Consider the following 15,692-nt stretch of genomic DNA (forward strand, 5'->3'; position numbering starts at 1 on the left):
TCCTAAGAACATAAAAGCTCATTCAATATTCATCATCTTAGTTGTGATTCACGCTTATTACCAATAGTCGACTGTGATTGGCTATAATATATTAAGGCGGAGCTAATAGTTATCGATTCGCGAATTAGGAGACAAGGTTTTTAGTTTTTAATAAGATCGCGTCAATCATCGGTCACATGACTAGCCCACGTGTCCAAGGCAGAATTCGAGGTATTTACTGTCTTTTTAGAAGGCGGTGCTCCAATCAATCGCATCACACTCACAATCAGACTCTCTCAGTCCGGCAATTTTGCCTCTTTTCACCCCCAAATAACGCCTCTTAGGCTCATATTTCATCTGATAACTAAGCCGGGATACTTTTAAAACCCTCATAATGAACAAGATTTTTGTTGGAAATGTCAGTAACGAAGTTACAGAAGATAACCTACGCCGAATTTTCGAAGAAAATGGCGTTCCCCCAACAAGCGTGCTGATAAAGACACCAGTACAAGGAAAATCGGATAAAACCTTTGCATTCGTAGATGTAGATAGCCAAGAATTGGCTGATAAAGCTATTGAAAAATTAGATGGTAAGTAGTCAAGCGAACACATTGACGACTGAGCTTATTTTAATGTATCTATGTTGGCAATTTACGATCCTGTAACTGTACTCTGTATGTAGGCCCTAGTGTATTTTATATGAAACATGTGGTGCCAAATGCGGCAATGAAAATCGTTCCTGGAGCATTGTTGTATTGTTGTATAGGCCTATTGTACAATGAATGAATGAAATCACATGTGTATTGTTTGCATTATGCCTAGGCTAGTATATTAGGCCTATCTTCTATTCTAAAATGTCCATGTAGATCTAGGCCTAGAGATGACTATGGGTAAAATATCCCAATATTTTAAGCAAGTAGGCTAAATCAGTTTCAATTAATAGAGTTTTGTTGTATAGCCTACTAAGCTAGGCCTAAATGATGCATAATAATTAATATTATTACTAGGCCTATTTAATAATTAGCCATGTGTAAAAGAGGCCCAGAGAATAGGTTAAGCCTATTTTATTAGATTATTTATATACTACCTAGGTCTAGACCCTATTTTTCTGTCTTAATATGCTAAGCTAACGACACACTGTATCATTCATAATTGATTATAATCAAAATAGAATGTGACCAATCTTACTGTACCATATCTGTTACTCTGGCTGCTAAAAGTATGGTATTGAGAATCCAGCCTCTCTAAGCAATGGTGAGAAAAGGGATGATGGTGGCCTAGTGAGTAAAAGAAAATAAATTTAGGTACTGACGAGTTTAGAACTCCTACACCGTGCGATCATGCAGCTGGCTTGCAGAATACCATTGGCATAATTTTTATTTATGCTTGCATAGCGCCCCCTATAATTACCGTACCTTTAGTAGCAAATGGATACGATACCATAGTTCAAGTACAGTCAACTCTCCCAATACCGGACACCCTTGGGCGGGCATATATTTTCCGGTTTTTCGAAAGTCTGGTTTCCTGAAAACATATTTTTAAAGTCATCACGTTGTCACTGAAAATGCTTTGAATCACCGGTCCGAATGCTGCCCGGTACGGTCTAGCGTAGGGAAGGCCTAGGCTATGATTGTGTCAAGCTAGTTTTAATTAAATAAATACTGATAGGCCTAGGCCTACTTTATTAGTATTACTAAATAAATTTACCTTTTTTAAAAGTTACATTATTTACTGTACCAATAAAACATGTTACAGTAGTAAATTATTGTTTCTCAATGTGTTTTTAGCGGCAAAAAGGCTAGGCCTACGTACGTACGGTGAACATAATTTTGGTTGTTTATTGTTTATCGCGAGCAAGCAGCAGCATGGGTGATAAAAATAGCATCAATGCGCATGTGCAGAGGTGTCATAATCAAAAAACACCCACACTTAGACCACATGTTTTTTAAGCTCCTTTATTTTGACGTAATTTGATAGCAATAAACGAGCCAAGCAATAATGACACAATAATTAATTGGTAACATTTCAAAGTTTATTAACACTAGTCAAGTTCATTCCGTTTACGTTTTGCCATAATGATTTCCAAATTTATAATGATGCACATTTTTAGTGAAACATTCCTTTTTAAAGTCCTATTGCAAATTGTGAAATTAACAATAATTTAAACAAAACAAAGACACAAAGTGGAATGTAAATTGAACTTTATTAAAAAACAATTCATATGCTAAAAACAATAGACATTAAGACATAGCGCTTCACCGCAGTTCGATACGCAACAAAGCAATTGCCACCTCATGGGTTAACAATGAACTGACCTGTCAATCACAGTGTAGCGCTCCATGGCAACATTATTTGATCGTACCGCGAAACGTTGCGCACTTCATGCAAGGTCCGGTCCAGGGTATGGTTAAAAGCTTTTGTACATTGTGAATGTATTGAATCCGAGTCGGCGACGACGATGTTGCGTTGTTTTTGTAAATATTTGGAGTTTTTTAACTGTCAGTCCTGTTTTCAGACGCTAATTTTCGTGTTTTGTACTTCATAATTTGTCCGGATTCCGGAATTGGGTATTCCGGTTTTCATAATAAATTACAGTACATTTAGAATAGGGACAAATTGGGCCCTCCAAAAAAGTCCGGTTTTCCGTGAATTCCGATTTTGAGAGAGTCCGGTATTGGGAGAGTTGACTGTATAGGAAACTGATAAATTTGTAGTTTTCCAGTCAGTGAGGCAATTTTGTTGCTCACCATAGTCAGCACTGCCAATTAAAGACCCCTTCCCTGCAATTTTGGACGTTTTTTTGAAAATAATACATATATATCACTTTAAACACATTAAACCATGTCATTCCTTGTCTTAAATGTACGTTTTATGGTAAATTATGATAAAAAGTGAGAAACAATGCACTACCTAAGTAGCTCGCGGCAATCGACCTCTCATGGACGGTCTTAGGCCTAGCCTAGCTAGGCTTAGTTTTGTAGACAAACATCGTACGCTAGCTACAGGCCTTGTCTTTTAAGGCGAGTGAGAGTGATCACTCACCTAACACACTCCTATTCCTAAACTGCGCTTGAGGAGTGCGATTTACAACACGCCTAAATTTGGTAAACTTCTACACACCAAAGTACAAACAGCACAATTACAGCACCCCTGAATGTGATGAGGAGTGCAATTTGTAGCACACCTACAATTTTGAAAATACAAGGCCTGTAGCTACATACCTAGCCTGACGTTGTATAGTTGCTGCATTAATTGTCTTTCTATTTTTGCCAGACTCGGTTGATACCAATTGGGGAAAACCCGGTATTTTCGCTGAAAAGTTAGTCTTCCATTTGTTTTGGGCCTCACGATCGATCGAAAAGTGGGCGAATTACAGGTGAAAAACAAAAATATCAATCCGCGCGCAATGCATTTTGGCATTTATAGCGGGCCGCTATAATTATTAGAATCGACTTATTTTCCACAATTTTAACCGTTTAAAGACGAAAAAAGTTATCGCAATAGGACCATATAGTATATTTTTACATTAAATATAGTTTGTGATCTTAAATTAGATCTAAAAAACGTAGGGAAGGGGCTTTTTTAAGTAAGATTAGAATTTGAGATAGCTGTGTTATGTAGACAACAAGAAAATAATTTTGCTGGTTTCAGAATGTATTAAATCATTGTCTCAATAATGAGTTTTTATGGAAGATGACTCAAAACTCAAATTGATAGTAAGGAGTTATTACTGTAAAATATTATTCACATGAGATCTTTTGTAAACAATTATTTATTATAATTTATGAATGGCTTAATAAGAATACTCTGATCATATGAGCCTTCGTCGTAAAGCTAATTACTGTATATTAAAATCAAAGTGTAGCATTGAGAAATAATTCTCCATACTGTAGGGTTTTAAAGTCATACAGTAATTATGGTTTACAGTAAGTAGTACTACAGTAGTACTAGTAGTGATGAAGTCAACAGTACACTATCCTATTCAGGAGAGGAATCCATACAATGTATAGTTATTTACGTGGTTTTAATTTAGTGGCCTGTGAAATAAGAAAAAGAAATGGTACCCTGCTGTTCAATGTATTATCCAGTCACTAAGCTACAGTACTTATTGTATGACCTTTATTTTACCTTTTCTCCAAGGAATTGTATGATAAAAATAAATGGAATTAACATGTTTGAGAACATCCTATACCAAAATACAGTAGAAGCTTCGTTTTTATATCCCCGGATTTTATGTACGCACAAAATGACCGATTTTAGTATTTAACCATAATAATGTCTTATTTTCTTGCATTGAGGACACAATTTAACAACAAAATTGTGGGACCAAAATTTTTACAAAGGTGATGATGGGGCTACAGTACATTGATTGAATGATTGATTGAAATTTATTATTATACTGGGTAACCTCTTCAGTCAAAGACTGGTTTCCCAGAGGGCCCAGTTAGTGATCAGTGGCTGTGATGTACTAATTAATACACCGTGGTAACTCCCTACTCGTCTCGAAAGATGTACTATTGTACAGTAGGTCCTTTAAAGTGCACACAAGCTTCAATAAATATTTTTAAAGTGTAGCATGTCACTGTATGTGGACCAGGCATACAGTAATACTAATAGAATAGTACATTAATCTAAGCATAAATAAAGTAATTCTAATAATTGGCAGGTTGGTGGCAAATGCACAGCAATACCAGACTAATTGCCTCTATTACAACATCTAGTGATGATAATGCCAGTGCTTGTGAAAACATTTTCAGTTTTTGCCAACTACATGCAGCTTTGAAATCATTCTTTGTCTTCCTTGTCTAGGTTATAATCTTCTTGGATCTGTAATCGCTGTTGAGCACTCGGTTCCCAAAAGAGGAAGAAAGTAAGTAAACAATTTGTATTATAAAGCATGTGAAACTAACTGTGTATCCAGTAGTTTCTACTGTAATTGTGTGGGATTTTCTATCTGAAAATTAACTATAAAAAGATGAAATAAACAAACAGCATTCCAATAATTAAGTAACAAGTAATAAATATTTATTACAATTTTTATGGATCATTTACTTTGATGTACTTTGTAACCCCAAAAAATATCCCACCATTGAAGAAATATATATCAAATGAGGGTTTTAAAGTATGTTATAGAATTAACTGCAAGGTTTTGCAGTTATAATTGATATGGATAGACATATAGATTGTTTTACATACTGAAAGGGTCAAAAGGTCAGACATACTGAGAACAGGAAAAGGGTTGGATGTAAAATGTAGGCTGCAGCCTGCTACTCATCCTGGCAGACTGCCTTTAAACATGTTGCCTATTCAGTCACAAAAGGGTGAATCTGTGACTAACCCATCTTGACTAAAATACCACTAAACAAAAATCAATAAAATATAATAATGCATAAATAAATGTAGATTTAATTTAATTCTAGTGAGGAAGATAAGTGATCTTGCAAAATAATGATTTTTTATGAACAATTGAATTATATCATTTACAGTATAAAATAATATAAAATTTGTCTAAATATGGTACAACATTTAAGAGGATGTCTCATCATTTGTCATTAGCAATCAACCATGAAAGTCTACGGATAGTACACCACTACAAAACTGATGGAGAGGAGAGCATAGTAATATCTTTGTTCAATGCATAATATGATTAAATATTTAACAAATGTTTATTGATCACCTCATTGTGTTATTTTGTTTTTTCTGCCTTTATTTTATATGTTCAGCATGTGCTATTAGGTCAGTCACCATCAATCAACAAGGTTCAATAAAATAATAATTAAAAAAAACAATTCTTGTTGCTTATACAGTAGTCAAGCTGGTAACAACGGTGGTGGACAAAACGCTCAGAATGGTGTCCCACGTAAACCAACCATGGAGGTTAGACTTCACAACATCCCTCTACAAGTATCTGTGCAAGATGTTGAAAGGTTACTAAACACTTTTGGATCCGTTTCTAAATGCGACAAAGGTAACTATAATGTAATGCCATCCCCCCCCCCCCTCCCCCCCCCAGAATGTAGGTAGATCCACAAAGTGTAGCATAGCCAAATACTATACACAAACTGCTAAACAGAATTGTGCTTCCTACTCCAAATTCGGATGTATCAGCAGGCTAATCAAATTGAAAAGGTTCCCCGATGCATTTAGTATGTAACACAGATTAAAACATTAAATGCTAATTATAATGAAATGATGGTGACCTTTTGCTGAATAACCAACCAGGAAAACTTGATTCATTGTAATAGGCCTAGCCATGAATATAGTAGGCCTACCAATGTAATAAGCCAATGCATTGTTGCACTGATGGCTGGGTGGCCGACCACTCATTTATAGAAATGTTGATTATTTTGTGAATATACAGTATTGAACTGTTTAAAAACAATTGTATAATGTACTGTGGGTGTTATTCAAATACCAGTTGTTTGTAAAATAATCAGTATTTGAAAACATGTTTTTTTCTTATTAGATTCTAATGCCTCTTTAAGTCTATACTAATCTGAACACTTGATCTGTTTACCAGAAACAAAATTGTGATTTACATATAAATATTTAATTTAAACTTATTTGCACTGTTTATTATATTCACTTTATAACCTTTTTTTTTTGCGTAGTACTACTAGTAGTATTGGCATACATAAAATATTGTTAAATGTCAAGAAGCTTGAATGATACGAAGCATAATATGTTAATGTGCCTGATTCTCCTCGTTAAGCATGCTTATGTATGGATAAGAGCTGTTCTGCATGGCAGCCATTGTGCTTAAACATAAAATATGTTACACAAGTCTACTTTACTTGGCTAACATAAAATATTTTGCACTAAGTCTACTTTACTTGGCTTATAGATAATTTGTTTAAACTTTGCCCTATTACAGTACATTCAGTACTCAATGATTATATTAAACATTTTTTTGTGTAAAATAATCTATTTTAGTGATTTTGTATAAATCATGTCATTTTTAATGTAAAGCCAATTTAACAGGTTGTGAAGTAGGTAACAATAACATTAGATTAGAACCAGTTTTTTGCTTCCAGCTCATTAAACACAGTCTAGACAAAATTAGTTGGTGAAATTTAAATCTATTTTATGTCACAACATTTATTGCTTGCAACATTGCTTGAAAATTATTTTGAGAAAGCTAGTTTCTATCTGATTATCAAATTTTTCCAATTTCTACTGCCAAGAAAAAAAAAGATAATTTATTCGCACATTATTGAAGCAGGCCCTTATAATTAATACACAATCAAATTGGTTAAATAAGCCCAATATTAGAATTTCTGGTTCTTATTTGCTTATTGTTTTATTCATTTTTAGGGGCAGAAGGTAAAAATGGCTACACAGTATATGCTACATACAAGGCCCCAGAACAAGCACAACAAGCTGTTCACCAACTAAATGGTTATGAATATGAAGGCTCAAATCTTAAGGTATGTTTTCTTTGTTGTGTATTTACTGTAGTATGAGAAATGTGAAACCAGATTGGGAATTTGTAAGAGAAAAAACTTGTACTAGCTTGAAGACATTGTCTAGCTTATACATCACAACTAATATACAAATGGTTGCCGATCATGTTAACTACTGTATTAATGATCTCTTTTTAATTTCCTGTTTGTAATGGCTTTCTAGTCCACAAGAATAATGCCTTGCCACATCACCATTGACACCTGACTTAACAACATTATAAAGATGTTTAAGCAGTCATTTAGCCATAGCAACTATCGCCAACAAGACTTGTTTCTTGTATTATTACTGTGGTAATTTTATTTTGGAAAATAAAAATATGGCCATGGGAAAACTGTCTTGGCTTGTCTTGAAACATAATGCAAGATTCTCGTCGTTCTTTGCGTCGTAAAATGATCCGGTTATTAATTTGAAAATGCATCGCTTCAGTTGATTTTTTTCATCAAATTTTCTACTTAAAGCAATAATTCATGTGCGATGTTCCATCATTGTACTCTCCTCATTTAGATGTTTACTCTTGGGTTTTAGATTGTGGAAAAAAGGAATTCTAATAATTCATTTGAATATGTTTATATGTATACAAATAAGAACTGTAATATCAAATTGTAACCTGAAGCATTTTATTCAATTCAAATTTACAATTAGTTGCAAAAAATGCATGTTTTCATCTGTCTTGTTTTTATGGCCAGCTAAATCATACATAATAATTGTTTCATCGAATGGCATGTATTTTTTTTATCTTCGTAGGTAAGATATCACAATGGCCCTCGTGGACAACGACGCTACCGTAACCAATCTGGATTTATGAATAACCAACGTGGTTCAGGACGCAGTAAACCAGACTTTTTAATTAGGTATATCTTTAGTTTTATCTATTTTAATTTTACATAATACAATTAACTAGTGCAATCAGAAATGCTGTTAAAATCAAATGAGGTTATCGACAATACTGCCAGTAGTCAATATATATTGGCTCAGTCAATGTAATTGGTCCTATCAACACGATAACCTCGCCATCTAATACCTTTGTTTTCTATCAGTAAAGTTGACTTTACATTAGATGTCCACCGTGCCATAAAATCATTCGACAATCTGTAAATATTATTTCCTTTAAACGTGAACTTAAAGAATTTATTTCCAGTTAATATTGTTTGTACTGTGTATATATATTTTTTTATCTGTCAACGATTTTAACTTCTATATGAATTTTATATAATCATTGTAAATTTATTGGCCTATATTATGTCATTTGAATATTTAATTTAATTTAATATTTTATGTGTTGTACTGTATGTATGTTTTATCGAGGGCCCTAAATGATCAGTTCTATTAGGAACTGGATAGGCTACCCTCGGTAAAGATGGAAATAAATAAATAAATAAAACTTGTCAATTTGTGCATTATATAAACTGTATACCTAGCCACAAGGCTATAGTAGATAAGCAATTTGAATTAAGCAGTGTATGAATTGGTTTGAACATCCTGTAACATCAGGATCTCTGCTTCTTTTAAGTGTGCATAATCAGTGTGTCTTAGCATTATTATTATTATTTCATGCTTTCTATTCAGGATGCTCGTCCCAAGTGAACTAGTTGGCGCCATCATTGGTAAAGGAGGTGCTAAAATACAAGAAACCTCAAACACAACCAGTACAAGAATCGATGTACACCGTAAGGAGAACCCTGGCTCTGCTGAGAAGGCTGTCACTATATTTGGGCTGCCAGAAAACTGTGCTAAGGCTAGCTCAAAGATACACACAACAATGGTAACAGAGAGCCAGAGTAACAACAAAGGGTAACATGCATTTTATTTTTACATACATTCATTGATTGCCAGAACATTAACAGCACAAATACATTCATCAAAAACAAAAGTAGAGGAGGAAACTGGTACAAGCTCACTGCCTTTTTAAATCACTAAAGGTACTAATTATACCATGAGAACGCTCAGTATAAGCCATGCTAGTTGCTGGATCTTATGCAGTAAACATACTGTTGTTTGGTATGTTACTATGTGAACTGGACTTGTGTAAAGCCACCATCGGCTTTTAAAAAACAAATTGTCCACTTTTAATTAAACAAAGCTGGCGTGTTCGAAAAGAATTGATATAATATTGTCCAACATAAAATTATTTACTTTTTTTTCCTTACCTTTAGAACGGATGTTCCACTTAAACTATTAGTACACAATGCCCTCGTAGGGAGACTGATCGGTGTTGGTGGACGAACATTGAAAAAAATAATCGATGACACAAAGGCTACCATCAGAATCTCCCCGTAAGTATTGTGTGAATCGACAAATCATTTATTAATTTCAACAGAGAATATGCATTCAATCCGCATACAGTTTAAATAGTAACGGCTCATAAAGGCAGCATTTTTGCACCATTATAACAGGAGTTTATTTCCAATAGAATATATGAAATGACCTATATCAAACCAGAGAGGACAGTCTTTATTCGTGGCTCAGATGAACAATGTGAAGCCGCAGTGAAAGAAGTGACACAGAAGCTGTTTGAGATATATCAGAACCATGTACAGAATGTGCAGCAGCAACAACAGCATAATCTCTTCCCTGGCCTAGATCACATGGCGTTGTTCTCTGGAATGGGCAATATGCCACAATACAACAATATGTACAACGGTGGATTTAACATGAATGATATGGTAAGCTAAGCACAGTGCTTCAATCACACAATATCCTTGAGTTTGGGTCTCTCTCTTCATTGTAAACACAAAGTTCACATGGAAATAGTTTTGTGTATGTTGGGCTGCCCGACATTTCAATAGACATTTTACTTGTATTATGCATTTCATAACAATTTTCAAACGTGGTTTTACTGTGGATAACTGTATGATGAATACATTGAGCCAATCCTGTGAGAGAATCGGTGATATAAAAAACAATGTTTTTCCTGATGGCTATCCACCACTGTTTTTGTGTTTATTATTGCAGTAAATAAATGTTTAAATCAATTAAATTATAAGCGAAAGCAACTATTATTGCACATCCAGCATTTAAATTTTAATTGAATATAATAGTAATTGATTTTAATGTGTGCATTTGTATTTTCAGGCTCCAAATCAAGGTGGTATTTTACCAGGGTTATACTACCCACAAGGTGGCCAGAATAACCAGAGTCAACAACATCCACAAGTTAGTGTAAGTAATGCAACCACTATCGGTGGTGTCATGTTTAGCCTGCTGCAGCTATTTTTGAGAACCTGGGGAAAATCTAGGGACCAGCCTAGCACTTCAGACCAATGAGCATTATATTGTTACTTCCCCTAGGCCTAATTAATATTAATAATGTATGATTTTTTTTTTGCTACTGATCGAATAAATAATATTCATTGTGTAACCACTGTGCACAGTGATACAAATTTGATGAAAAGAATCCCACAAAATTGTAACTATAATAATGAACAAAAAAATGTCATTCTATGCATTTCGACAAGTTTATGAATTCATTTTGAATTATGTGCACTTTAGTAATGCTTGGATAACTGAATGATGAATACATTGAGCCAATCCTGTGAGAGAACCAGTGATGTAAAAAACAATGTTTATCCTGACTGTTATCACGGTTTGATGCAGTGCACTATAACAATCTGATACTAGCAGCTGCACAAGTATGGCAATCCCACTTGTGGATGCCTTGAGATGTTTCTATGCAGCGTTCACAATAACACTGGTCCACCGGCCAATGTCATTGAAATCGAAGACGAAATATCAATATTTTTACTCAATTCACCTTTTCACAATTTCCTTGCAAAACATTTCACAACTAGACTTGAATTTATTTAGTATAGTTTTTAATTGGAACTTGTGTGTTATGTTTACACTAAGCTAACTGAATGACCTTAAAATAAGCTTTCTGGGTGGGTGGAAGATTTTTAAAGGATCCCGCCCACCTCCACCCACAATTAATTACATGCGTGTTGTTGCAGTATCTTTTATTTGAAGTCTTTTTCTTTTGCACAGTCAAATGAGACCGCTTTCCTGTACATTCCCAAAGATTCAGTAGGTGCTCTAATTGGTGTCAAGGGTAAACACATTCAGGAAATTGCACGCAAGTCTAGTGCATCCATCAAGGTAAGATGCCTTCCACATGCTATTGTTGAATTTGTTCAACCTTTATTGAGATTACCCAAAATTACCTTGAATGTGCCAAACATATTTATTGCAAGCCTTGCATATCTGTTTACCAGATCCAAAAAATAATTGAAATTGCAAAGCCTAGTTATTTTTTTAACTGAACCCTCTTTCAGATATTTATCTTAAATGTTATAATAGTAAAACTGAAGCTTTTTATTTATCTTCCACTCCATGCATAATGTGCGGTCTTTGTAGACTGTTCCATTTTGATTGCAGAACTATATAAATGTACATTAAAGCAGGATGTTGGGATTGCCCTAACTAATCTCAATGCAATGTAAATTAATCATAAACCTCGTTTTAACTTTATTAAAACCTTTCTCATAAATATAGTGTACATATAGTCATAGTTTTTGATCCAAATTTTTTTTAAGATTGCCCCAGCTGATGATGATACAAACATGGAACGAAAAGTGACAGTCATCGGCAGCCCAGAAGCACAATGGAAGGCACAATTCTACATCTATGACAAAATCAGGCGAGAAGGATTCTTCGGCAGTGACGAGGTTCGCCTGGCCTCCGAGGTTGCTGTTCCTGGACGTTTCGTTGGACATATCATTGGCAAGAAAGGACGCAATGTTCGTGAATTGCAGCGTGTGACAAGTGCTCGTGTTGAGGTGCCAAAGAACGATGTGAATAATGGTAGTGGAGATGCTGAGGAGACAACAGATGAGACAGAAAAGGAAGTGTGTGTTCGTATCTTTGGACACTTCTACTCAGCCCAAGTAAGTTAAACAGGAAGACATTTTAGTTCCAATAACCACTGTTCTGTAGTATGAAAATTTCCTTATACCATTAATGTAATTACGACCTAGTCATAAATGTAGCACCGAATGTTATTACAACAATCTATCAACCTGTATATGGGGTGGTATGACATTTGATGCAAATAACTAATGTATTAAGGCATAAATTTGCTGTAAACGAGCTGAATGCTCTATGCTTAGGCTCCTGCAAGGTTATGCCAGGAACCCTTTAATGTATTTTTTTCGATGAGTTGTGACAGTTGTCTTCAGTTGCTCGCCATTGATTGGTGCACTCGATAGATCGTTGAAAAGATAATTGTAAGATGTAAATAGCAGTTTAATGGCGCATGTTCTTACCTGTCAGTGTGGGAATACTATATGGCATAAAATCTGAATTGTTTTTCTTCTTCTAGGCCGCACAACGGCGTATCCGAAGAATGCTGCAGGACTTCTACATGAAATCATCTAGCTACCCACAGTATACTCCACGCCGAAATGCTGGACAAGGACCAGGACCAGGTCCAGTACCAGAGCAACCAGTCGAAGCTTAAACAACTGTCAAATGATTAAAATACAAAAACAAAATGTTTAAAAAATAAATTTAAAAAAGTTTTAAAAAAATAGCAAAATATAAAAAATACAAAAAAAAAGTAAAATACAAAAGGAGAACACATTAAGTAGTTCTAAGAGTCTGGACAGAGACTAATGGAACTTGCGATTTGTACTGCTTGTTTTTTAATGAACACGAGGCATCAATTCCCTGAAAGACAAAGAGACGAGAAAAAAAACAAAACCTTTTTTGGAACTTTTTTTTTTAACGAGAAGTATAAGAATTTTATTGTGTTCATTTGTATATGAGGCATATGCTTTTTGATAGTCTGAATTAAATTTTTATTTTTGATATCAAAAAGAAAAAAAAGGAAATTTGATTTTTGAATTTGGAGTAAGCAAAATATAAATACTTTACATTTAAATATGTAACTCTTTAAAAGTTACAATAAGATGCCGAACATTAGGAACACGATTTGGTGAATTCAAATTTAGCCAAATTTTTCCATATACTACCTTCTGGAATTGTATCCCAAAAAACCCAAACATTGCGCCATTTTTGACATGCTTAGAAATGACATCAAAGATGTGTTGACCCGTTTTAGCGTGTTCCGTAAAACCCAAATCATGTGTTTAAAACAAGCAGATAAATCTATAAAAAGAAAGGAAAAGCTGAAATATCTTCGGCAAGAGTTTCAACAACGATGACGAGGATCCTTGCCACGGACGTTTGTTGCTTTTCCTTTCCAAGAGAAATAAAACTGATAATTTACAAAGCAAATTTATGTTAACAAACATGCAAAAGAAGGTACGGTACTCGGAAATAGTAGTTTCTTGTGATGATAAATTAAAAATTCAAATGTATTAACAATAATAATTACAATAATAATTACATTAATTGAAGCATCTTGCCTGTAACATCAGAATATTTGAATTTTTTAAAGGTTGTCTTGAGCTAGCACACAAAACATCAATCATTTCCAAAGAACGAATATGTTAGGTTTTCAGCGGTAGCGGCATGTATTACTACTCAATGCAACTGGTTTCTCAAGGCGATAATCTGTACTGTTGCTAGGAATGCAAACGGGCTTTTCATCATAGTTGGACTATAAACACTTTAGCCATTTGTAGTCTTTTAGATCATGCATATATTAGTGGCGATATAACTGTTGTATTTTATCTTTATATGCATGTATTAAATTTAAAACAATTATTTCAGTTGAGAGAATTTATCAATGACATTACATAGCAATGTGGTTAGTCAATGAATTTTTTTTTTTTTGCATGTTGGTTTTCTAAAAAATATTAGTTATTAATTAAGCTTAAATCATTCTTTTTAATTAAAAAATGTTAATTTACATTTCGCGTTAATGTGATTTGTACTATGTAGGTGTAGAATTTTTGGCTGGTCTATCTTTAAACGCATTTTTGACTTTTCGGTTTAGAAAAGAAATTCTTTTTCTATCCTTAATCTTTAATATGCGTCATCTGCGTAAGATAACCATAATAGGTAATAGTCGTACAGTAATTAAGGTATATATAAGGTTTTTTTCGCAAAAAGTGCTAGCTCTCGACTTGTCAATCCCCACAAGAAACTACTCCTTCATATATTAAAACTGCCATAAATATATCAAAACTTGATTTCGGTTTGGTGCTTAAAATCGGATTATTAACGAATCCGATTACCGATCTTCTTTATATGCGTGTTTGCCGACTCTCATCGTCATCACATTATTGTTTACCGCCCGTTTGCAGTCTGAGAACACCGCATTTCACCGCATATCTTTCAGCGAAATAAAACAAGTATTTCTGTGAAATTCAAAGTGATTCAATTGTTTCTTTTTATTGTGTTATGTTCTGTTTAGTTGTGAATTAGTACCATCAACAAATGATTATTCTGGAACCTGTTGTATCACCAGTACAGTATTTCCAAATGAGTAGTGAATTTAGTAATGTTCTGTATTTATTTCAATACTTCCATAATTTCTGACTAGCCTATTGTAGTTCATAGAATAAAAAATTAATAAAATCGTGACACAATGTAAAATCCTTCCAAAAATGGATTCCTCCCATAATATGGTCCAATTTTCCCAATAGCAGACTAAATGCTTCAAACTCTCGCAAGGTTAAATGGTCCCAAACCAAATCGCAGTACAGTACACCACTTTGATGAAAACCAGACATAATATTAGGCGCGCCAGTCCAAAGGTGTCTTGTACTTAGAGAGTTAATCTTTAATTTATTCATCCACCAGGTCCAATCAGCAGCTGTATTTATTCATTTCCATCACAAACATTGTTGCATAATGGTGGTAGTTGTAACTCGTAAGCATATTGCCCATGACTAACATTTTTATTTCAATGATAATTCTTCATTATAGCAGTTGCTACACAGTTATCCTCCATAGAGATAGCTTAGTAGTTAGTTGAGTTTGTTCTCATACCTTTCAGAGTGATACGTCAAACACAAAATACTGTACAAGCAAACTCTATAAATAAAATAAACTAATAGTCCTGTATGTTTCTTTTTTTTTTCAATTATTTTATTAATTTATTTGGAATTACACCTTCAGATCAGTGGCACACTTAGCACAAAGGTGCCTCTTTTTATAATAACAATTATAAAATATAACCATTAATTTACATTAAAAGTATAAAAGGCAAAAACAACTGTCAAGCCCTACCTTATCCCCCACCCCTTCGCACAACCCCAACCAATGTAACGGATACATACAGTAGATCATTACTCTACGTAAAAATACAAAATTATTATTTTTTTATCATTTTTGCCTTTTGGAAC

At 34.1% G+C, this 15,692-nt stretch overlaps 1 protein-coding gene across 1 annotated transcript; it reads left to right on the top strand.

Annotated features, from left to right (window-relative positions):
* The first annotated feature begins 218 nt into the window (after positions 1-218).
* On the top strand, positions 219-14,716 carry LOC140054728 (insulin-like growth factor 2 mRNA-binding protein 3). The gene is made up of 12 exons (XM_072099807.1): positions 219-569; positions 4,789-4,849; positions 5,787-5,947; positions 7,294-7,406; positions 8,188-8,294; positions 9,010-9,234; positions 9,597-9,716; positions 9,854-10,106; positions 10,516-10,602; positions 11,425-11,535; positions 11,973-12,323; positions 12,758-14,716. Exons 1-12 carry the CDS (start codon positions 374-376, stop codon positions 12,893-12,895), a joined length of 1,923 nt encoding a protein of 640 aa, XP_071955908.1. The 5' UTR covers positions 219-373; the 3' UTR covers positions 12,896-14,716.
* The last annotated feature ends 976 nt before the right edge of the window (positions 14,717-15,692 follow it).

This window comes from Antedon mediterranea, chromosome 1 (assembly GCF_964355755.1).
Source record: "Antedon mediterranea chromosome 1, ecAntMedi1.1, whole genome shotgun sequence".
Lineage (NCBI taxonomy): Eukaryota > Metazoa > Echinodermata > Crinoidea > Comatulida > Antedonidae > Antedon > Antedon mediterranea.

Bases quoted from the DNA above. Each gene is read 5' to 3' on its own strand.
- LOC140054728 (XM_072099807.1), top strand. From the start codon at position 374: ATGAACAAGATTTTTGTTGGAAATGTCAGTAACGAAGTTACAGAAGAT. The intron at 9,235-9,596 runs GTAACATGCATT...CCTTACCTTTAG, and splicing joins AGCCAGAGTAACAACAAAGG to AACGGATGTTCCACTTAAAC. The intron at 10,107-10,515 runs GTAAGCTAAGCA...TTGTATTTTCAG, and splicing joins GATTTAACATGAATGATATG to GCTCCAAATCAAGGTGGTAT.